The sequence below is a fragment of the Ictidomys tridecemlineatus genome, unplaced genomic scaffold (genome assembly GCF_052094955.1).
Source record: "Ictidomys tridecemlineatus isolate mIctTri1 unplaced genomic scaffold, mIctTri1.hap1 Scaffold_69, whole genome shotgun sequence".
Taxonomy (NCBI): Eukaryota; Metazoa; Chordata; class Mammalia; order Rodentia; family Sciuridae; genus Ictidomys; species Ictidomys tridecemlineatus.
Window position 1 is genome coordinate 749764 of NW_027524892.1, and position 25739 is coordinate 775502.

The following is a 25739-nucleotide window of genomic DNA, read 5'->3' on the forward strand; positions in this document are numbered from 1 at the left end:
AGTGGAATATAAATTGGCACTACTTTGGAAAGAGTTTAGCATATTATATATTGCCATGGTTTTTGTTGCCCAAAGACACACTATGATTACTGGCTTGGGCCTCAGTGTGGTACTATGGGAGATGAAAACAGTGGGGGATGGAGCTTTGTGGGAGGTCCTCAGGTCCTCAGGCTAATTCTCATGTAGCCTCCTGTGTTCTCACAAGAGGATTGTTAGAAGAGAAACAGCCTGGCTCCACCCTCCTTTTCTGTGGCACTCATATTCAAGATGTGACCACTTGCTTCTACCTACTGTAGAGCCACCCAATCTTGGACACTGAATCTCCAAAACTATGAACTTAAATAAACCTTTTCTCTTTGTAAAGTTAGCTTCCTAAGGTATTTCATACATTGACAAAGATGCATATACTTTATGACAATTCTACTCCTAGCAATGCATGCTTATGAAGGGTTAATTTCAAAGCAGCATTAAACTATAATACACTAAAGGCCATCAATAACAGAAAGAATAATTAGTGCGATAACATACATTTTTTAGCAGTAAAAATAAACTAGAGTTATATTCAACAATACAATTGTCTTAAACCAATGTTGAATAAAATATACAAGGCCCCAAAAATAAACACAGTAAAAAAATTATATATAGCCAAGAAATTCACATATAAGCAAAACCAATTTTGTTTACCATTTAAAGAAAAGCAAGAGAATGAAAACCCTAAAAGACCTTACAATGATTTTCGTGATACAGAATGGGATGAAGTATGATCAGGAAAGCATACATAGAAAACTTTTACATTAAGGTGACAGCAATGCTGTGTTCCTTAATCTGGATAGTAGTTAGAGGAAAGCAACTTTAAATTTATGCATTACAGCACTCATTTATTTCATATGTTTTTCTTGTCTACATTATATTCCATAACATTAAGGTTTAAACAGCAACAACTAGTAGAAGCATAACATAATACCACAATAAAAACAGGTGTTGATATTCTTTTCTAAGTGAACCAATATGGACTCCATATTGCTTTATACAGTATCTCACCTTCATCTCTTATAGCCAGAGAACAAAATATCAGTTGCATAAAAGTACTGAATCTAGTCATGAGAGTGACAGTCTAAATGTCATATTACAATTGCTTTAGTCAAATATTTGCTCAAGATTTTTCTAACCATGTGTAATAAAAAAAGTAAATAATGATTGTAAAACTCACCTAATAAATTAATATCAACAAGCCTTTTTAAAAGGAAAATTTATACCAGAAATGACAGCAAGGTTAAAATAGAGGAAAAAAGAAAATTATATCAGAAATGATAGCAAAGTTAAAAGAAATAGAAGACAAACACGTGACATCAAAAGATGGCTTAATCTAAATAAGAAGATACAGCATAAAATATACCTGAAAAAACTTAGAACAATTAAAAAGCAAGAGATGAAAAGCCAAATGACATAGGCTGAACAGGCAGCTGATATAGAAGGTTTAAAGTATTATGAATCAGGTGCCATGGCAGGTTTTGAAGAATCTTAAAGGACAGAGGGTATGATAGATGAAGAAACTGCAAAAATGTCACAAGATTAACATTAGGGCCTTCGAGAAGAATCTTGGGAGACAAGAAGAGGTAACACAAGAAGGAGGATGGGAACCGAGATTGGTGAAATCTACATGCCTAGGGACAAAAGAAATATTACTTACTACATAAGGATAATAAGGAAATAGTGTTTATCACCTATAAGGTGATAAATACCAGGGCTAAAATTGGGATAAAGGATGTGAAAATAGAAAATACTTAATTCTAGAGAAGCTATGGAGGAAAACTACACAAGGGAAAGAAAAGTGCAGAGAATCATGTAGCTTCAAAGAATGTATACCTGGGAGTAGGAGAGGATGATATCACCGAAGAAGGTTAAGAGAAGGGGAACTCAGCCTGAGAACTGAGTGCTCAATTTTTGGTATGGCCAGTAAATCAAAAAAATTGCATTTTAACCTTTGTACAGAAATTACTTTTTATCTTGCCGTATTCTTTAAACGTTATTCTGGGGAACAATAATATGGAACACACTAAACTCTACTCTAAACACACAAGAAGAAGAGTTTATTACATGCAATAATGGCTGCTAAAGAAAATTTATAACCTTTCTCATAAATTCAAAGACTCTCTCCTAGATCAAACTCCAACCAGCTCCTCTAAGCCTAGTCCCTCTTTGGACTATGCCCCAATCCTGGCCTACCTATAAAGACTTTAAGAAACACTATTTCTTCTTTTTTAAAAAATATTTTTTAGTTATAGATGGATGCAATATCTTTATTTCATTTTATTTATTTTTATGTGGTGCTGAGGATTGAACCCAGTGTCTCACATGTGTGAGGCAAGTGCTCTGCCACTGAGCCACAACCCCAGCCCCAAGAAACACTAAGATAATTTCTAATGTGAGGCTATATCCCTAGGATAACCTTAGGGCTCCTTAAAGGGTATACTCAAGGCTGCCTAAAGAATTTAGTTTGTTCTAGCCAACACTTCTAAAGATAGGGCTCCTGACTCTCTGTGGGAGAGTATATGCCTCACTTGCATAAACCCGGTTAGTAAATCCAGATGGGTTTCACATGGACTGCCCTTCTTTAGAATTTTTCACTTTTCTTACTCTACTCAAGGCACTGTCATCCCCCCAACTTTTCTATTTAAGACACTGAATCACCTCTATACAAACTGCAATGGAGCTTAGCTCCTAACCTACTGAATGTGTTTTCACCACTGAGGTCCAGCTGTTTACCTGTGACCAAAATTTTAAAAATCATTAAAATGGTCATGAATTTAGCAATAAATCATCTCATTTATGACCTAGAAGTTTTATGATATATCAGAAATATCATAAAGGATGATCAAGAATTTATCTGAATGAAGTCAGTAGATAGATTACTAGATTACTCCTTAAGATCCCTTCTGCTCTTCAGTCTCTTCACCATAAGAAAATAATTTATTCATATTCACTCATCAAGCTTTGACAATTCAGCTTTCTTTTTGGACCATGTATAATACTGCAAAAGCCCTTTGTAGGCCTGAACAAGGTTGATTAATATTTCCTGGGAAGACGATTTTTCACCATATCTCCATGTCTCTGCCTGACTTAGATTTCTGTTTGCATCCTCAAGCATTCCATGATGCATAAGGTACAATGCATGTTGTAAGGAGATCTGCACCAGTAATAAGAAAAAGCCCACTGTCACTGAAGTCATTAAGATAACCATTACTCAAAAAACACAGTAAATATATGATGGACTAAGTCCTTGATTGGATATGAAAGATAAGACACTGTCCCTGTCATCAACAATTTCAACCTAACAAAGAAGACAGACAGATGAAATGACACTATGTAAATGAAAGCTATGTAAACTTACAAACAGAAGACAGTACAATAGTGAAAAAACAACAATAAAAAACAGGGGTTTTGAAGACAGTGACCTGGCTCATATGCCAATTAAATGCTAAATAAATCTGAATAACTAATTCGTCCTTTTGTCTGACCTGTTTTATGAGGCAATTCTTAATCCTTCAGAAGGGTGTTGTTAGGATTAAATGAGATTTAATATTAATTTAAAAAATTAAATGAGATTTAACTTTTGCATACTACTAATTCCTAGTTTGGGCTACAGTAGACAACCAATAATATAACTATTTTAAATATATTAAATCAGCTCAAAAGAAAACACCTTAACAGGGAGTGTTGGAGAATGATGTCAATTCCAATGGAAAGGAAAGTGCATGCTTCCACTTATCTAAAACATCTAGAATGGGCATATTCATAAAAACAGAAAAGATATTAGAGACTGTCAGTAGCATGGGGAGGAGGAGAAAATGGGAAACTATTGCTTAATAAATATAAAGATTCTATTTGGAGTGATGGAAATGTTTTAGAAATAGTGGTGATAGTTTACAACATGGTGAATATAGTTAATACCACAGAACTGTATACTTAAAATGGTTAAGATAGCATGGTCCATTATATACAACCACAATTTAAAATTCCAGAAAACAGGAAAAGTAAAAACAAAACAAAATTTAAAACTAGCTACAAAGTAAATATTTTAGGCTTTGCATGGCACATGACTTCTTCATAATTACTCATTTTCATTAAAAAACAGCTATTGACAATATGGAAATGAATGTGTGTGGCTGTATTCCAGTAAAACCTTATGGCCTTGAAAAATAATTAAAAGCAAATTATAAAATTTTATTGAAAAGTGTTCTGTTAGTTAAAGAGAGAGAGAAAGAGAGAGAGAGAGAGATAATCTTGAAAATGTCTCAGCCCTTTTGGTAATACTTTTAATAAAATATTAACTTGGAGACAAGGTTCAATGCAAATAGGAATTAAAATGTTTTTACATATTCAAATTCCCCACTTGTTTCGCTTTTTCCAAAAATACCAACTCAGCACAAATAACTTGGGCAAACAGTAGAAGCACAACTTCAACATCTGATGGACTGGTTTTGGCAACCAGAGATAAACAAAGAGGAGGTATTTCCCATCAGACAACATGGAAGGTGATCAGAAACTAAGGAATGGCTGGCACAACACTGCTTTCTTTCTTATTTATCCCAGTATCTTACCCTTTCTTCATTATTGTTTACTTTACACTGATACAAACAATTCAGAAAACAATATGAACACTGGAAATATAAGTTCACAAAGTCTATATTCTTACCTTTACATAATTCAGGACACCAATATTTTTCATCCAGTCAGCAAAGGTATTGAAAGTCTCCACATTGCTTTTGGGATGATAAAAGAGAATTTCACTTCCAAGTCTCCAAATAACCTGTCAAAGCAGAAATTATTACCCAATGTAAAGTCCAACCCTCTTTTATTCTATTTTTCCTGTAAGTTTTGTTTTTCTGGTTACATATAAAAACAACCTAAAATTCCTTTCCCTAGATATCATAATTGTCTATGTTATCGTACTTTACCCAGTAAAAATAAAGTTAGATCTCACATAACAAAATCTTTTCAATACTAGTTTTTAAATTCTAGGTAAGTATAACAGTGCCATTATTAGATTAGCAGTCTAAAAGAGGAAGAGGCAGTTAAGATATTATTAAGTATAAAAATTAATTAGTATAGGAAGAATAAGTCAGAAACTAGGTTTTGGTAATATTGGCTTCTTAACTGGTCTCAACCTCATCTTTATTCTCAGCAAAATGAGTGCAACAGACTAGTTTCTTAAGATCTTATCAATATTGAGTATATTTATTCCAATATTTACAACACAAATTTAAGAACTGTCATCAAATATAAACAAATTTTAATAAAAAATATTTTCTCTTCAGATCACCAATCCTGGTGAAAGAACTTGGGAGTTCTTTTTTCATGGAAGCAAATGTCCATTTCTCTTACCCCCATTTAAAGTACTTCAACCATACCAACTTTAAAGTGAACTTCAAAGTCAATTAGTTCTAGAAGGCACACATTGGTTGTTTGGTACAATAACTTCATATTTCCAATTAAAAAAAAAACACAAGGGCTGGGGATGTGGCTCAAGCGGTAGTGCGCTCGCCTGGCATGCGTGCGGCCCGGGTTCAATCCTCAGCACCACATACCAACAAAGATGTTGTGTCTGCCAAGAACTAAAAAATAAATATTAAAAAAATTCTCTCTCTCTCTCTCTCTCTCTCTCTCTCTCTCTCTCTCTCTCTCTCTCTCCTCTCTCTTAAAAAAATAATAAAAATAAATTAAAAAAAAACAACACAACAGGGCTGGGGCTACAGCTCAGTGGTAGAGCACTTGCCTTCCATGCATGATGCACAGGGTTCAATCTTCAGCACCACATAAAAAATAAACAAATAAAGGCATTCTGTCCATCTGCAACTACAAAAAAAAAAAAAGATCACGACTTTATTGTAGAATATCAAAAGTAGCATTGAGGAGCTTAAAGAAACTTGTAGAGGGCTGGGGAGTAGCACAGTGGTAAAAGCATGCCTAGCAAGGCAGGTACTAGGTTTCATCCCCAGCACCACCAAAACAAAAACTTAAAGATTATCCATTATCTATAGTTATCTACAGTTGTTCTTAAACCCAGTCATAAGAATTACCTGGGGCACCTATTAAAAATAAATATTCTAAGCCACCATGCCCGTAATCCTAGCAGCTTGGGATGCTGAGGCAGGAGATCATGAGTTCAAAGCCAGCCTCAGCCATTCGGCAAGGTCCTAAGCAACTTAGTGAGACCTTGTCTCAAAATAAAACATAAAAATGGCTAAGCCAGTGGTTAAAAGCCCCAGGAGTACAGTACCAAAAATAAATATACATGCGTACATATGTATGTATATGTGTATGTGTGTGTGTGTGTGTGTGTGTGTATAGAGAGAGAGAGAGAGAGCACGCGCGCGCGCATGCAATAGATAAACAGGGTTTCACTAAGTTGCTGAGGTTGGTCTTGAACTTGCAATCCTCCTGTCTCAGCCTCGAGCTGCTTGGGATTTCAGCTGTACTCCACAGTGACTGATGGAATCTGTATTTTTCAATACATGCCCTAGGTAGTTCAAAAGGATTCAAACAAGTATCTGGAAGCCACTCATTTAATTTCTTCATTTTATAAAACAAAATCTGGACAAAAGAGAGGTATATAATGTCTCTCTGTAGGGGCTGGGGATTTGGCTCAAGTGGTAGCGCGCTTGCCTGGCATGCGTGTGGCCCGGGTTCGATCCTCAGCACCACATACCAACAAAGATGTTGTGTCCGCCGAGAACTGAAAAATAAATATTAAAAATTCTCTCTCTCTCTCCTTTCTCACTCTCTCTTTAAAAAAAAAGTCTCTCTGTAATGTAAATCATTACTAATGATTTACAGATATATGTAACTTTAGTCCCTAAATTAAAATTTGTCAATAATTATATTTTCTTTTTACACACATACACACACACACACACATACACACACACACACACACACACCAAGTAGCATGTATGTACTATTTGGTATTTTTGGTTTTGGCTCCATTAGATTGATGCACTGGTTACTATATTAGTAAAAGCACCTGAAATAGTCAAGTAAAGTTATTTGTGGAGAAACTGCTTTTTACTAAACAAATTTAGCAGTATATGCCAGGCAACCTTTCAGGCACTGTTTTACCCCTTCCCTCAGAAATGTACATTTGATATGGAGAGACACACAAGACACAAGAAAAATAATTATATTGACAAATATTACTGGAAAAGCATGAGAAGGACATGGAGTTCAAGAGTGCCAGTACAAAGTAGGAATAAGAAAGCAAGAAATGCAGTTGTAATTTTAAATAATCAAGGTAGACCTCACAGAAGTCAAAGAAAAGTGATCATACAGAAGGGCAGACATGATGATAGCTGAAGAAAGATCTTTCCAAGTAAAATAAATAAATAAATAAGGTAAAGATTGAGGCAGAATATGCCTGGCTTATTCTAATAAGAGCAAGGCTAGTAAGACTGGAAAAGAAAATACAGGTGAGCAAGTAACAGGAAATGAGATTAAGAAAACAAAAGGTCAAATGGGAATGGGTGAGCACATCACACAGGAACCCTGATTACAGTGTTTTCAGCAGAGGAGTGAATGAGGTCTTAAAGTTTTAAAAGGTTCACTCTACATCATTAGACATTAGGAAAACAAAAATCATTTTAAAACCATGATAAGATATCACTTTAAAACCACCAGGATGACTAAAATCAAAGAGAAACAACAAGGCACAGGTGTAGAGAAGCTGGAACTTTCAAATATTACTGATGGAAATATAAAATGGTGGAGTCACTTTTGAAAATAGTCTGGTAGTTTCTTGAGAAGTTAAATACAATTACCACATGATCTAAATTTCTACTCTAGGAATATACCCAAGAAAAGTCAAAACAAACATCCACATACAAACACTTGTGCATGAATATTTATAGAAGCATTATTCACAATAACCAAAAAGTATAATCAACCCAAATGTCTAACAAACTGATGAATGGATATATAAAATGTGGTATGTCCATATAAAATATTTGCCAATAAAAAGGAAAAAGCACGAATATTTTTACTACAACATAAATGAACCTTGAAAACATTTTACAGAGTAAAAGAAATCATTCACAAATGACCATTACATTATAAGATTCCATTTATATAAAATGTCCACCATAGAAAATAGTAGATTAGTAGCTTCCAGGGGCTCTGAGTCAGTAGAGAAGCAATGAGGAAAGACTGCAAATAGGTACAGGTTTTCTTTTTGTAGAAAATGAAACTATCCTAAATTTAAATTGTGGCTAATGTTTGCACAACTCTGTGAAAATATTTAAAATATTAAATTGTACAAGTCAGTGAATTGTATGGTTTGCTAATGTCTCCATAAAGCTATTTTAAAAAAAGACAAAAAGAACACTCTGGTTGGAGAAAAAAACTTTCAAGTTTTGTTGAACGAGAGTACAAAACAGGTGCACAACCTGTGGAGTAAGTGAAAATTAAAATGATTTCTAATAAAAAAAAAAAGAATTAACACCTTTGTAGATGAAAGGTGTTGAGGGTTCCAGCTTCTCTACACCCTTGCCTTATTGTCTCTTTTTGATTTTAGTCATCCTGGTGGTTTTAAAGTGATATCTTATCGTGGTTTTAAAATTTTTGTTTTCCTAATGTCTAATGATGTAGAGTGAACCTTTTAAAACCTTAAGTCCTCATTCACTCCTCTGCTAAAAAACACTGTAATCAGGGTTCCTGTGTGATGTGCTCACCCATTCCCATTTGATCTTTTCTTAACCTCATCTACAAAGGTGTTAATTTTACCCTATACCGAGGGTAAAATAATACAAGGTAAGAAGGAATTATTATTGGAATGAATGAATACTGGGAAATTTGAGAATGCACAACTCAAGACTATTTTTAGTCTTGATATAATTTCTACATCCAACATTACTTTTAGCAGCTTTTAGTAAATTCAGTTTGAAATCCCCCTAAAGCTTTGTGAATGGAGCTAGAGGCAAAATCTTTCAGAAATCTGCTGTTTCTTTCAGCAGACTCACACTTTGTTTACCTCTGGTGCAGCATGCTTTTTGTAGGTGTCTGAATCTTTCAAGATCTGCAAACAGCTGTTCATATACTCTGCAGCTTGCTGCCACTCGTGCTTCAGAAGGGCTTCTTGGATAAAATTTAAACAAGCACTTGTTGTCTGAGCAAAATCTTTCTTCTTTTTCCCTCCAGTCACTGTAAAGATGAAGGATAAGGGTCACCCAGTGACTCCAATTCAACTATTACAAAAACTTAAGTTCTGATAAATAGAACAGTAGGTATTACTTGACCCAGCCCATCCCCAAGTATCAAAGTCAACTTCATTTGAAACAAACTCTTACACACATACTGTTTTTTAGCAAATTTCTAAAAATCTAAATTACATTCTTGGGCTACTACAATCACCAGATCCTTCAAATCTCATTCAATAATCTTTTTGTCTTGGCATTAAGCAATTTTTTGAACAAAAGAGTAGAAAACAAGTACACAACCCATGGAGGAAATGAGGAGAATCTCTCAATAAGATCCCCCAAAGCACAAGCCCTGGTAATTAGAATAGGTAAAAATCACCAGTCACCCTATGCAAGCACAGTCTTTATTATCCACCAATATTCTGAAAATTCCAAATAAACTTGTTTATTTTTACAGTACTAGGGATTGAACCAGGAGTATTCTACCACTGCTGAGCAGTTATAGTCTTTCCTTCTTTCTTTCTTTTTTTTTTGTTAGATAGGTCTTGCTAATTTACTTGCCTAGGCTGAATCTCAAACTTGCCCTCCTCTTGCCTCAGCTCCTAACTATCTGAGAATACAGGCATGTGCCACCTCACCTAGCTAGGCTTTTATATTTTAAGTACCAATTTCCCAGTAACACAATGATATTAAATGCACACGAAATTAAAACAGCTATAGACATTAGCATTTGTATTCCTTAAGTATTAGCAATTCCCTTAAGGATATCTGGACTTAGTTAACAACCTCATTATATAAGTGACTGGTTACTATGCTTTCCTTCCTATACAACTACCAGATCCCTCTAGGCTAGCAGTCTTCTAGCTGGGTACCCTTAACCCTGCAAATACAATAGACCAATAGGTCCTCTTAAAGCAAAGATCCTCTTAAAGCAATCAATCTGCAGATTCTACCTCCTTGTATATTGTTTCCTGAAATTAATCTCCTAGAGTGCTATGCCCATAATCAAGGTCTCACAATCAAAATCATTACATATTACCTGAAGGTATTTTCAACACATGATGAAAACTGAATGATTCTATTATTTACTTTTGCAAGTCAAGTGATTCCCAATTCTTTTATCAAAACTGTAGAATGTTCTAATAATTTTAAATAGAACATGTGATTTTTTGTGAGTAACTCATGAGTCGAAGATCTGATACTTGCTTAACTAAACTCCATTCTACTTCCCTATGTGATTAAAGTTTCTCAGAGTTTACATTCATTAAAATATAGAATTAATGCCAGATGTTTTCTCATTCTAAAGTTAACATTCTTAATGATACATGAAGTAACTGGGCTAAGATTAAAAAATTAAAATTTACTTGAATACTTAAAACATATCTCAACCCACAAGAAATTTTAAAACTTAAAAAATTTATAGGACGTTAAAATTAAGTGCAAATACAGACATACTTTTACTGTAAAATGTACTACAAAAACAGGAACAATACAAAATTTCCATTTATAAAAAGTTTTTTCATTGAATGTTTTAAGGTTGGCAATGGAAGGACATTACATCTCTGCTATTTAGATTCTACCAGATCTACTTTTTAAAGTAATTTAATTTAATGTAATTAAAACACCATCATGTGCTGGAAATTTATCTCTTGCAACTGATAAACTTTTTAGAAGACAAATTTTTAAATTTTTAAATTGTGCAAAGTAGGACACAGATTAAAAAAAAAAGAAATATTACAGTGGAAAAGGTCAAAGACTATATTGATCTAGGTACATATAAATCACTAATAAGGTACATATAAATCACCTTGGGATCTTGAGCCTGGCTACTGTATGTGGTTCTGAAACTAGCAACATTAGAATCACCTAGAAGCTAATTAGAAATGCAGACTAATATGCCCCATCCAGATCTCCAAATCAGAGACTTCATTTAACAACATCTATACTCAAGCTGTTTAATCAGCAACAATCCCTGGCAACTAGCCCAGAAAACTAACAAAACACACTTTCCTTGAAATATTCTTTGTTCATCTAAAAGAATATTATACTCAGGTTAAGTTCCCTTCATCTCAGTGGTTAGAAGTGAATGCTCTAAAATCAGATACACATGATTCCTAATAGCAATACTTAAGAGTATAAGTTTGAGAAACTCAGTTTCTTCATACTAAAATGCCTAGCACATAAATTTACTGAGGATTAACTGAGATCATCAAATAAAAAGAGTAAAATTTTTTTTTAATGGGAGCTAAACTTTAGGATTCTTCATTGAAATAACTCATACCTATTCTAAACTGAGAATATTAGTTACTTTTTATCTTAATCTAAAAATTTCTGGATTGTACAGAAAAACAGCCACCTTTTCATCTGATTAATATCACTTGACCAGCAAGATTCATTGCAGTGATATGTCAGGTGGCAAACTAAACAAGAAAGACAAATGCCAAAGTGAATTTGGAATTAATCCTAGGATCCAAGGAATCACTGTCAAAGGGGAAAGAAGGCTGGGATAAGAAAGACATTTTGATGCAATAAAGAAAGTGTTGATTCAAACGTATTCCTGGGGCTATACCACCCAACATGGCAATGTACAAATAACTGATTCTTGTATATATCTTTAAGAAATGTATCCTATAGAAAATTTTGCTTGTATTTACATTAGATAAAAATAAGGAAAAATATTATTTTTTGAAAGCTATGTGCTTCTCAAAAGAAGAGACTATATCTTTTTCATGTATAAGTCCCCAATATTTTAGACTTATATATTAGATATTAGTGCTCAGAAAGCACTGCTGAAAAAAATGTGGCTGCAACATAATATAGACTGTATATTAATTCAAAAGAAAAGGATTCCAGAACAAAAAAGAGTATTTCTTATGATTCCCTTCTGCTTATAGTCAGAACAAGAAAACAACTTATGTATTCTTAAAAACTAAACCAGCATGGTTCATTTTGTATACATATTGAATCTACTACTTCCTTGCACTAAAGTTAAAATGGTTCTGTTATTTTACTTACCTACAGTTTCTAAATGCTTCTGAAGCCAAGGAAAATACATTCCTGTACCAGTGAGCACAGATGTTTCCACCTGGTCATCCTCTGAAATGGTCTTTGTCAATTCTTCACTGAAATCACTCATACCTATTACAAACTGAGAATATCAGTTACTTTTGGTATATCTTAATCCACAAGTTTCTGAATTGTACAGAAAAACAGCCAATAATAAATATGACTTGAGCAGCAAGATCCATTGCATTGTAGGTTTTTTAAAATTATATATATATATTTTAGTTGTAGATGGACACAATACCTTTATTAATTTATTTATTTTTATGTGATGCTAAGGATTGAACCCAGTGCCTCACACATGCTAAGCAAGCACTCTACCCATTTAACAACTCCAACCTGCAACTGGCAGTTCTTTTAAAGTAAAGAATAAATTTGCCAAGGCCTGTAATCTGTTCAGCTCAGTAGGCTAAAGCCAGGTGGATCACAGTTCAGAGCTAACCTCAGCAACTTAGCAGGGCCCTACGCAACTCAGTAAGACCCTGTCTCTAAATAAAATACAAAATAAGGCTGGGGGAAGTGGCTCAGTGGTTAAGTGCCCCTGGGTTCAACACCTGGTACCCCCCCACACACCCAAAAAGCATTTAATTATGTCAGAAGCAGCCAAAATAAATAATCCATTACTCAACATTTACTATGTTTCAAGCACATAAAGATATTTCCCCTTAATTTTAAAAAATTCAAGCCTAGAGAAAGAAACAACAAAATGCAAATAACAAATACAGTACAAATAGTAGTAGCTAATATTTATTGGATCTTTACTACATACCTGGTCTATTATTTAATTTGGGGCTAGGGATGTAACTCAGTGGTAAAGTGCCTGACTAGTATGCATGAGGCCCTGGGTTCTATCCCTCCCACACAGCATCACACACACTCACACTACATACTAATTGATTTCTTCCACATTATGTTGAAAAAAACTAAGGGAGTGAAATTATGAAACTTGTCCAAGGTCACATACACACACACAAAATGAGGACAAGGAAATTCAGAGAACATAAAACTACTAGGCATGACTAGAACTAGGACAAGAGATAGGTAGGAGGCAATGATATTGCAGGCGGCAAACGAAACTAGAAATACAAATGCAAAAGCGAGTTTGGAATTAATCCTCAAGAGGCTCAGTGTCTCTCTCCCTCATTTCCCACATCGACCCAAGCATTAAAGCTTCTGATCCTACCACCTAGAATTTCTACAATATTTCCTCTTCTCTGGAATTCTACAACACCCTGAAATTGTGTTAATCACTGCATTAGCTTTCTAACTAGTTACCCTGCCTAAAATACTGCTTTTCCACATTACTACCAGAATTAAATCCTTTAAAGTCAATTTCCGGGGTTAAACACCTAAGTTTGAAATAATATGTGACTCTGAATGCGACCCAGAATGTACTTTGAGGAGTTATAACACAAATTCTCTTTTCAAATCCTCAAAAACCAGAATCAGTAACACATGGTTGCCACAGTAACCAAAGCTTCTCCAGCTGGCTCTCATTTCCCAGAACCCAAGGTTTTAGAGCATAAGGGGAAAAAACTCGGAAGGAAAACACGGGTAAATCCAAGCACACCCTTTTTGTCTTCTAAACAAGTAAGCTCGCAATTATACTCGCAGCACTCACCCACCTACCGCGGGGCTCCGCAGGAAACCGCCTCCACTCCAGAAGAAAGCTCTCACCGGAAATTGTGAGCGTGGGCTTGCTCTGAGCATGCCCCCAAAACCTGCCTTGGGAGCATGCGCAAAACCTAGCCCCGCCCCAACTCCTCCTTTGAAGGTTGGAACGAAGTTGCCCGCCCCTTGAGCCGGTACCGGCTAATGGAAGTGAACCAAGAACTGACTATAGGCTGCTGCCTTCCCATTTGTTTGGCCAGAGATTTGCATCATTCTGTCTCATCCAGAAGGTGTAAGATTTCCATTGCAAATAGAGATTGTGGAGAGGGGACGGCAGCTGGACTAGGGGAGTAAGATGTCACTTTACCTGGTGGTCCTTTGGATTTTGCTTCGCTTTCCGACGGGAGTGGTGGTGCACACCTGTAATTCCAGTAGCTCAGGAGGCTGAGGTAGGAGGATTTTGTCAGTTCTACCTTTGGTTAAACAATCCCTGCGAAAGGAAACCACATAAGCAGTAATAAATACCTAGAGCAAAGGACTCATCAGGTTATGTAAAGCCAAATCATAGAATAAGGAAAAAATAACAAAGAATTTTTATTTTAAACCATTAAGTTTATTACACAGTTAACTAAAACACACAGTGCATCTGTTTCTACCTGATGGATCATCTCCTTTTATCCTGAAGAGGTTCTTTTAGCATTGTTAATAGTAGAGATCTATTGGTATTGAATTTTCTTACTTTTTATTTATTTTAAAATGTCTATTCTGCTTTCAGTTTTGAAGAGATTTATCCTGGATTAGCAGTTTTTGTCTTCTAGCACCTTAAACCTTTCCATTAACTTTAACCTCTCATTTCTGATAAGAAGCCAGCTATCATTTTAGTCATTTTTACCAATGCATAACACACCACTTTTTTCTAATTGCCTTCAAGACCTTTTTCCTTCTAATTGATCATTTACAGTTGACTCTGATGCATCTAGATGTGATTTGCTTTGTAACTAACCTTAGTATTCACTGAGTTTCCTAAATCTCTTGACATCTTTTTTGTTAATTTGTGATAATTTTAGTCATCATTGTCTTAAATATTTTTTTTCTGTACAATTTATGCCTCTATTCTTCTAGAAATGTAATTATATGTATGTTAGGTCACTTTGTACTGATAGTAACCAAGTCTCTATTTTTTTCTTTCTAATTTTTAGACCAGATAATTTTTATTGGTCTATCTCCAAGTTAACTTTTTGCTGTTTTTGCACTATACAATCTGATGATAGATTTGTTTCATGAATTTTTCGTTTCCAATACCGTAATTTTTATTTCTTTTAAAAGAAATTTTTCATTTATATGTTGACACCCATATCTACATATTCATTATGATTAAGCTTTTCTTTAACTCCTTGAAATTAGTTATAAAAACTATTTAAATTTTTTCTGCTAATCCTAAAATCTGGGTCAGCTCACGGAACTTTTTTTATATGTGATATTTTCTCTTGTGGTTCTCATTTTTCTATCTTCTTTGCATTCTGGCAAAATTTAATGATATTCTACATGCCTATAATCCCAGCGACTCAGGAGGCTAAGGCAGGAGGATCAAGAGTTCAAAGTTAGCCTCCGCAACTAAGGGATGCACTTAGCAACTCAATGAGACCCTGTATCTAAATAAAATGCAAAAAAGGGCTGAGGTTGTGGCTCAATGGTTAAGCACCCCTGGGTTCAATCCCTGGTACCAAAAAAATTTTTTTAATTATATTCTGGTCATTTATAGATGATACATCATAGGAAGTCTGGATTATGTTTTCTTCCTATAAAGGATATTCTGTTTTATGTGTCATGCAGGCTAATTACTGGTGAATTGTTTTGATCATATTAGATTTGGTATTATTATTATTATTATTATTATTATTATTATTATTATTATTATTATTTGGTTCCAGAGATTGAACTCAGGGTACTCAATTACTGAGCCACATCCCCAGACCTATTTTGTATTTTATTGAGAGACAGGGTCTTGCTGAGCTGCTTTAGCACCTCTATTTACTAAGGCTGGCTTTGAGCTCGTGATCCTCTTGCTTCATCCACCTGAGTCACTGGGATTATAAGCATATTCCGTGCCTCACTAGGTTTGGTATTTTTCTTTATTTCCATATTTCATGGTGCATTATACTTGTACATAATGGTGGGATTTGTTGTTATGTTTTCATACATATGTACAATATAGTGATAAAACTTAGCCAATATCATTCTTGAGTATTTCTCTTTTACCTGCTTTCCTTTCTCCCCTGATCCCTTTCCTCTATTCTACTGATCTCCCTTTGATTGCCCTCAGATTCCTTTCACACACACACACCTTTCTTTTCCTTTTTCCTTTCTGGCTGCCTCATACATTTTCAGCATGAATCAATTTTGGTTTCAAATTTAGGTCTACCATTTTCCCTTTACTCTTTTTTGTGTGGTTCTTTTTGCTAAGGCTTATTTATGAACTCTTAATTAAGTACCTGATATATTAGTGAAGCTGCTGCAACCTGACTCTGCTGAAAACCTAATTTCTTCCAACATTGCCATTTAGCATCATCTTCAGTCTCCTTTATAGCAGTCAACCTCTGCTAAGCCTTAAAGAGTCTCATCTGGTACATTCATATCAAAAATAAATTTCCTCCAGGCTTTTAGTATTCTCTCTCTCTAACACACACACATAATCACATTGCACCCACCATAAATAGCTCAGACATTCTTGTCCACAAAATTCCAACCACTATGATAATCTTGCACTTTGATAATTTTCTCCTTAACTCAGTATGACCACCATCTTACTTGAGCTTCATCTCTCTGAAATTAATACCTGAAAATGTTTAGTTTTTCTAGTTTTATACTCTTTTGTGTCAGGAAAACAAATCCCGTACAGTAGAACTATAACAGTTTCAAGTAAAAGTACTAAATTAGTTATATCCTTGCCCATCAATAGTGGTAGAAGCACTTAGGTGAACTTACATAGAAACTGCAACATCTTACATACTCAACGACAATTTCATTGCCCATGGAACCCAAAATTAATTGAAAGAGTAAACCCCAAAATGGATATCTGAAAAATAAACTGGTCAAAATTAGTAAGGCAATCAGAGTTAAATAATCATATATTTTACCAATAGCACTAGCTTAAAAGTATGGGTCTACAATAAGTAGAAAAATACAAGTTAATGGCTAGAGTCATAAAAGTTTCTATTATGATAGGCAGTCTCTTATGATGCTTTAATATTATATGATAGTTGTGAAATGATTACAAACTAATAATGAACATAATCTATTTGCAGATTAAAATGTTCTTCCCTGTATTATCTACAAATTTTAGATACACCTCAAAATGCCCTGGAAAAGAAATTTCTTAAGTCTCATCAAAATGAACTACCAGGTTTTTTCCTACATTTGACATGACACAGTGCCAAGATTTCTAGTCCTGAATACACACTTTCTATAGGGAAGAGACATATATCTTGGCAATTAATAGATCATTTATCTCATTTCATACAGCCAATTTTAGTCGTAAGAAAAGAAATGTTTATGTATTCATTCTGCTGACTTTAGTCTATAATCTAATCATGGATCGACAAACTTTTTCTGAAAAGAGACTGATAATAAACGTATTAGACTTTGTAGGCAAGTCTTAATTGCCACTCAAATGCCAGTGTAGCACAAAAACAGCCTAGACTATGGGTAAATAATATAAGCTTCTGTGTTCTAATAAAACTTTGTTTACAAAAGCAAGTGTCATTGTTGGACACCGTGGTGTGCTCCAACAGTCACAACTACTCAGAAAGCTGAGGCAGGAAGATTACTTGAGCCTAGGAGTTCAGGCCAGCCTGGGAAATAAAAAAGAAAGAAAGAGAGAGGGGGGGGAGAGGGAGGGAGGGAGGGAAGGAGGGAAGGGAGAGAGAGAGGAATGAATGAAAGAAAGAAAGAAAGAAAGAAAGAAAGAAAGAAAGAAAGAAAGAAAGAAAGAAAGAGAAAAAAGGAATAAAGGGAACAATTTAAAAAAACAGTGTCAGGCTTACAGCTATGATTTGCTCAACACTGTTCCAGAGTATTAATGTTATGCTCACAATAGATGTTTGGCTAGGCTGTATACATACATACATGCATACATACATACATATATACATGAAAGCAATTTTGTTCTTTTGTTTGCTTTCTTTTATTTATTCCATTTTTTTTGTTGATACATTATAGTTGTAAATCATGGCAGTATTTGTCATTACATATTTCCACATGCACAATATAACACTACAGTTTGGCCAATATCATTCCCCAGTATTTTCCCTTCACTCCTCCCTCTCCTGGTCTCTTTCCTACACTCTACTGATCTCCATTTGATTTTCACTTTTTTTTTTCCTTTTTCCTCTCTTGCTTCCACATCCGAGAGAAAACATAGGCTCCCTTGATCTTATGAGTTTAGCTTATTTTGTGTAACAGAATGTTCTCAAGTTTCATCCATTTTCCAGCAAATGACATAATTCACCTTTATGGCTGAATAAAGCTCCATTGTGTGTATATGCCACATTTTCTTTATTTATTCATCCTTGATAAGCACCTAGTTTGGTTCCATAGTTTGGCAACTGTGAATTGTGCTGCTATAAACATGGGTATGCATGTACTACTCTAGTATTATGACTTTAATTCATTAGGATATACATTGAGTAGTTGTATAGCTGGGTTATATGGTGGTTTCCTGCCTAGTCTTTTGAGGAACCTCCATACTGATTTCAATAGTGGTTATACTCATTTATAATCCTATCAACAGAGAAAAAAGTGTCCCTTCTTCTCCACATTCTCTCTAGCATTTATTATTGTGCATATTCTTTTTTTTTAAGTAGTTGGACACAATACCTTTATTTTTATTTATTTATTTTTAATGTGGTGCTGAGGATCGAACCCAGGGCCTTGCACGTGCTAGACAAGCAATGTGCTGTTGAGCTACAACCCCAGCCCCATATCGTTCATATTCTTGATGGCTGCTATTCTGACTAAAGTGAGATGAAAGCTCACTGTAGTTTTGATTTGCATTTCCCTAATTGCTAATGATGTTGAACATTTTTATAGATTTGTTGTCCATTTTTATTTCTTCTTTTGAGAAGTATCTGTTTAATTCATTTGCCCAATTAAGCTAGGTTATTTGAGGTTTTGGTGTTAAGTTTTTAAAAGTTTCTTATATAGTTTGGATATTAATCCTGTGTCAAAGAGTAGTTAGCAGGGTTGGGGATGTGGCTCAAGCGGTAGCACGCTCGCCTGGCATGCATGCAGTGCAGGTTCGATCCTCAGCATCACATACAAACAAAGATGTTGTGTCCGCCGAAAACTAAAAAATAAATATTAAAAAATTCTCTCTCACTCTCTTAAAAAAAAAAGAGTAGTTAGCAAATATATTTTCTCCAATTCCTTAGGTTCTTTCTTCATGTTACTAATTGTTTCCTTTGCTGTGCAGAAGCTTTTTAATTTGATGCCATTCTGTTTATTAACTTTTGTCATTATTTTCTGAGCTTTAGGAGTTCTAATAAGAAAGTCATTGCCTGTACCTATATGCTGGAGTCTCAAGTGTATATTTTCTTCCAAGGATTTGCATAGTTTCTAGTCTAATTCCTGGGCTTTTGATCTCTTTCAAGTTTGTACAGGGTCTAATCTTATTTGTCTACATATGGATAACCAATTTTCCTGGCACCACTTGTTTAAAGCCTGTCTTTTCTCCCAATATGTTTTTGGCATCTTTGTCAAGAATCAGATGAGTGTTAACTGTGTTGGATCTTTTTCTGTGTCTTCTCTTCTTTCCCATTGGTCTATGTATCTGGTTTTATGACAGAGCCATGCAGTGGTTATTTCCATAGCTTTGTAGTACAATTGGAAGTCAGGTATTGTGATGATGCCTCCAGCTTGCTTTATTGACTTAGAATTGTTTTGGCTATTCTGAATATTTTATTCTTCCAAATGGATTTCAGGACTGTTTGTTCTAGTTCTGGAAAAATGACATTTATTATTATTATTATTATTATTATTATTATTATTATTATTATTTTAAATTTATATATGACAACAGAATGCTTTACAATTCATATTACATATATAGAGCACAATTTTTCATATCTCTCATTGTATACTAAGTATATTCACACCAATTCATGGGTATTTTGATGGGAATTGCATCAAATCTGTATGTTGCTCCTAAAACCAATTTCAAACATATACAATCATATTAGTAGTGATTTTAGTGTCCAAAAAGAGATCTACTAAACAATAATTACTGGGCTGGTTTGGTGACTTGTAGTCCTAACTACTCAGAAGGCCAAGCCAGGAGGATTGCTTGAGTCCAGGTGTTGGAGATCAGGTTAGGCAACATAGCAAGACCCCCATCTTAAAAATAATAATAATTACTGATGTCAAAACACATCTCAATCATTATGCTAGTCACCAACTCTTCATTGTTTTCCTTGAAACTCTAATATACAATTAGTGAATGTCAATTTAGGACTAATTGTGCTGTTTTATAGAGGAGAAAGCTGATTATAATAGTAAGTGAAATCATCTGTCATGAACTGATTTGTGTTTATTTAATCACAATTATCATGCTGATGACTCTACATATTAAGTCTCCACCTATAGTCCCCTAGGTGCTAATTTTAAAAAACGTGAGTTTTCATTAAAAATAAGAAAAGAAACCCCTCCATATGCATTTCAATAATTCAAATTGTATCATAATTTGACTATTAACACAAGGGAAAATCAATGCAATTAATTCAGATTTAAATTCAAGATTACACAGTGCAAAAGAGGGAATAGTCTTGGAAAGGGAAGTAGAAAAATGTAAGATCCCTCTTAGAGGTCAGAAAAAAATAAAATAAAATTTCCTTCAGAATAACAACTGGACATAAAGCTTTCAAGAAATGTTAGCTACTAGCTTTCTTCTCTGACAATCGGTTTTGTCAGTTGGTTCCCACTAAGTTGTGGACTTTTTCCGACCAGGACCAGATATCTTGTCTTTTGATTTTCATCCATTCCCACACCATGCTAGGGCTTTGGTAGCACAAAATGAGAATTAAAAATATGCTTTTGAATTAAATAATTTCTTCCTTTATGGATAAAGATAAGAATCTCAAGATCTTAGCCTGAAGACTAATGTCCATCTCTCTGCCCCCACCTGTCCCCGCCTTAAAAAAAAAGCAGGCCACTGTCTCCAGTTTACACCCTCACTCACAGTTCCATTCACCTTCCCCTTTCCTAATCAGAGGGATCTTGGGGTGGGGCTTCAAGGAACCTCAAGGAGATTGAAGGGGAGGGAGCCTGGAACCATAGACTAGCTGTGACAAGTCATGGGTGGGATTTGGTAGTTCAGAAAAGGAGGTACCAGACAAGGAATGGGGGATGGGAGTGATGGTGAAGTGGAGTGGGCTAGTTTAGGATGGACCAGAAATGAGACATTAAGGAAAGCCAGAAAGGACCCGTTGGCGGAGTGGGGGGGGGATGGGTGGGTGATGACTAGAATCATGTGGAGGGTCGCTTGTGAGGGCACAGAAGCAAAGGCAGGTGATTGGACGAGAAGGAGAGTCCTAGTTGCCAAGGCAGCGGCTAGAGGAGAAGGTCTTCAGTCCATGAGAAGGTCTTGACTAGAGAAGGACGGAGCTTCAGCTCCGTGCGTTCTCCAGTAGAGTCTGTGGATCAACCCCTAGATATCCCTGCTGAGGTGTCACCCGGGAAAGGCTTAAGCCTTCCCAGGCGCCACCCCTCTGTGCTTTGCTACCCACCCCACCCGCCCCCCTGAGCCCCGCCTCCGCCCCCTGACGCCCGCCACAGCCTACTCCACCCCGTCACCGACTCCCCAAGGTGACCACAACATGGCTGCAGCGCCAGTGCTGCTCTTCTTGCTGTTCGTGCTGTGGCTGACCTGGCGAGTGCCGGGCCAACTGGACCCGAGCACCGGCTGGCCCTTGTGGAAGCACAAACTCTGTGCAGACGACGAATGCAGCAGTGAGTGCGCAGGTGGGCGGGCAGCCCAGGGTCTCCGTGGTGGCTCTTTGGGGCCGCATGGGGCTCCGATCCCCAGGTCCCCTGCCCCGTGGGCTGGGCTAGGGGGTCGTAGGATGACGGGTGGGGCGCAGGAGTGACAGAGCCTCAGGACCCTGCGTGTGTCCCCTCGCCTCAGCCAGCCCGCTCAGGTTGCTGAGATGCTGAGCCAATGGTGCAGACTTCACCAGCAGTCAAATTCATAGACCAATAGTGAATGGAGGGCCTGGGGTTGTAGCTCAGTGGTAGAGCGCTTGTCTAACATGTGAGGCACTGGGTTTGATTCTCAGCACTGCATACAAATAAATAAAATAAAGGTCCATCAAAAACTAAACTAAAAAAAATTAGGCAAAAGCTTAAAAAAATAGTAGTGAATGGGAATCTCAGGGTTGAGAAAGACCTTAGAAGCAACTGGTCCAACTTCTTAATAACTGCATGTTGGACTCCTGCTGTTTAATCAAAGTACCCCAGGCTGTAACTCATACTGAAATTCCACCCCTACAAGCTCTCAGTTCTTACTGGAATTCTACCTCATTCACAGAGCCTCAATGCAGGTCTGTATCCAATTCCCTTTAGTCTCTCTTGATATTACTGTGTTCTTTTTAAATAGCTGTCATCTGTCCATTCAATAAATAATTGTTGAGTATCTCTGCCAGGTGCGAGATACTGTGTTAAGCCTTGGCTCATTCCACCTGCAAATCTGCAAACCAAGACTCCCTCTCTTTCAGCTTTCCTAAAATTTTAAACACAAGGTTTCACCAGCACTAAATCCATGTTTGTTGAATGTGACCCTGGTCTATATATCTCTGGTTTTAAATTTTCCCTTGAGTAAATATTGTTCTGGTAGCAGTTGTATGGCCATGGAAGTAGTGGAGAGTAGACTGGAGATTGTTCATTTTATAATTGAAGGGTCTAATAGCTCTAATTAGGATTTTGAAGTTTTCTTCTCTGTGTTAATTGTCTTTAGGAGAGCCAAATATTCCAGGCACTGTGACTCATATATTTAGTGAAACGCTCGATGAATATTGAAACTGAAGAGAGACAATTCTTATTCTATAGCATAAAATAAAATAGCCATTTCCCCTTTCAATTTTAGAGCTACTTATAACAGAAGGTACTCCTGTTGATGCTGCTGATACAGAAAACCAACTAGAGATAAAGGTGGAAGAGCCAGAAGATGCCACCACCATACTTTTCTTGTTACATTCATTCTTGCTTTATTTGTCTAAGATGGTAAGTTTGACATAGTTTCTTCAATTAGAATGTTGATTATTTATTAGTTTTTAAGTGGCTTCTGGTCATGAAGTGAAGAACTTAAAATGTCTTTATGAAAATTACTCCTGATCCTTTGAGTAGATAGCTCCTGAAACAAAAGCCATAGGGGTGTGGCTTTAATGGCTACTTGGTTTAGCACATGAGGAAGATTTGCTGTCTACCAAGGCTGGACATTTGCACACCTATAAAAACTTGGTTCTTCCCCTCAGAACCTTTCATTCTGGCAGGGAGATAACAGCATTCACTTGAAACACAGTAAGATAATGGCAGAAAGAGAGGTATTTATTCGATGGTAGAACATTATTGTCCATAAATGCATTTATTATGGTTGGAAGGGTGATCAATAAGGTCAGAAAGTGGTTGAGATGTGTTTGAAGCACAGGCAAAGGGCAAACAGGAGTCTGACATGTGGTTTGTTGTTGATTAGACAGGCTGGGGTGGTGGGGGAAGCTGGCAGTCAGAAGAAATATGTTCAGAGAAATGGAAACATGAAGAAAGGATATTTGGGGAGGGCAGGAGAATGTGAATAGTTGGTGTTGTAAAGTGTGAAGTTGGAGGGGGATGGGCCTGTTGGAGAGGCCAGCAAATCTTAACTGAAGTCATGAGCCAAAGTAGCATTAGACCATTAATAGTGGGGATCCTTAGAAAGTTTTAAGAATGAAAAGGAATTAGGTTAGATCTGTTTCTTAGAAAGAGTCACTTAAGGCTGATCTTTCTAAAGAAAATCATGATTCAAACAAGACATTTAATCTGTCTAGAAGCTTATCTAAGCATTTTAGGACTTACCTCCCCCCCATTGGTATTTGTTGATATTGGACTTTTAGAATTTAATTATAGGAATGAGAAAGCTTTTAGAGGTTGGAGGTCCTAGGGCCTTTGTGACAGTAATCCTCCTCAACTGAAGTTGTTTTCTGTAGATTGTGTTATTTCAAGGCTTGTGTAAGAAAGATGATGTTGTTGTTTTCCTTGTAAAATGTATAGATTTTGAAGCCAGGTAGATGTGGTTTCAAATCCCAAGGTTATCATTTAGAAGTTTGGGCAAATAACTAAACTTTTGAAAAAAGTTTTCCTCATCTGAAAAATGTAGATAATGCTTACTCCAATCATAAGAATTAAATGATTTGGCAAGGTAAAATGTCTGGTGAGGTGTCTGGCATTTTGAAGGGTTTTACCCCTACGCACCCCCTAATTCTCATGTAGGCAGTCAGAAGGTGGTATAAATCAATGAATACCTGGGGAGGAAAGACCACCAGGGTGGAAAAGATGTGGTGGGGAGAAACAAATCATTTTTCAGTTGGCTCCATGTTTGTTCATGATGGTGGCAGCCACCTGGGTAAGGGGTATGTACAAGCCAGGCAGGTAGAATAATGATATTTCCAGTGATTAAAGCAGTCTTCCACAGTCATAATTTGATTATCAGAATGAATCAGCATCACTTGGAAAGTTAACAGCCTCACGATATGGAAAGGATTTCTTTATTCATATTTTTAGGTATGCACAGAGCCCTCCTCTAGGTCTAGGTCGGGGGACACGAATGTGGTGCAGGTGTGTCAGTGATTGTACGGTGATAGGTAAGACATAGACGTGAGTGGCAAAGAAGAGGCACAATGTTAAAAGACTGATTTGAAAGGAGATTTCAAAAAGGCATTTTGATGGCCCAGTATGTACAGGACATTGTGTGAGGACTAAAAGAGTCTAACAGGTGTAAGGCATGATTGTGATTTTTGAAAGCCTTAAGAAAAGGACTTAACAAATATATGCAAAAATTATGAACAAATCAATGTAAAATCTTAAACAAGTAGTATGATATCTGATAGGACTGGAGAGTAATAGGCTCTGATGTGTTTGGGAGATGTGCACCAATCAGGTTCATTGATCAATGGAATCTTAGTAGAATCTTAGTGTTAGAAGAAACCTTGGAAGGCTGTTAGTCTAGTTTCTCACTCATTGCTGTTATTTTCTTTACTGTGGCCCTGACGAGTAGTTATGAGGCCTGTACACCAGAATTTCCTAGCATGAGTCACTCTCTTACAAGGCTATATGTTCTTCTGTTGTCTAGTTCATCCTTGTATTGACTCCAAATTTTCCTCCACATGATTTCCTCTATAAAACTGAATTCTTTTCTACATAGAAATCCTTTAAATATTTGAAGTTATATCTTAATTTAAAAATTATTTTTAGTATTTTTATCATGGAAACTTTCAAATAAGAGCAGAGAGAATAGTAGGGGACTATAGGTAACCATAACATACTGTACATTTTAGAATACTAGAAGAAAAGGTTGTGAAAGTTTTACCATAGAGAAATGATGTTTGAGGAGGTAGATATATTTAACTGATTTAAACGTTACATAGTATAATCATGCATCAAAATGTCATGTTACCTACTTCAATAATTATAATGTTTGTTTCTATGTACTAGTTAAAAAATAAATTTAATTAGAAAAGCTTTAAAGAAAAGCACAGAGAATAGTATAATGAACCCACGGGCCATCACCCAACTTAACAGTAATTCCTTGATAGCCAATATCAGTGAGTTTTTTTTAATTTGTTCTAATTGGTTATA

General features: G+C 36.0%; 2 protein-coding genes across 2 annotated transcripts in view; one reads left to right on the plus strand and one right to left on the minus strand.

Moving 5' to 3' along the window:
- Nucleotides 1-2980: 2980 nt before the first annotated feature.
- Nucleotides 2981-25739, minus strand: part of LOC144374421 (TATA box-binding protein-associated factor RNA polymerase I subunit A-like) — a 59272-nt gene continuing 36513 nt past the window's right edge. Inside the window, exons 2-6 of the mRNA XM_078037262.1 lie at nt 14230-14352; nt 12204-12336; nt 9023-9192; nt 4697-4810; nt 2981-3187 (exon numbers count right to left, since the gene is read on the minus strand). Of these exons, the coding sequence (XP_077893388.1) occupies nt 2981-3187; nt 4697-4810; nt 9023-9192; nt 12204-12324 (612 nt within the window). The 5' untranslated portion in view covers nt 12325-12336; nt 14230-14352. The remainder of the gene's footprint in view (nt 3188-4696; nt 4811-9022; nt 9193-12203; nt 12337-14229; nt 14353-25739) is intronic.
- Nucleotides 21709-25739, plus strand: part of LOC144374425 (transport and Golgi organization protein 1 homolog) — a 36446-nt gene continuing 32415 nt past the window's right edge. The window contains exons 1-2 of the mRNA XM_078037268.1: nt 21709-21863; nt 22996-23132. Coding sequence (XP_077893394.1) covers nt 21731-21863; nt 22996-23132 — 270 coding nt within the window. The 5' untranslated portion in view covers nt 21709-21730. The remainder of the gene's footprint in view (nt 21864-22995; nt 23133-25739) is intronic.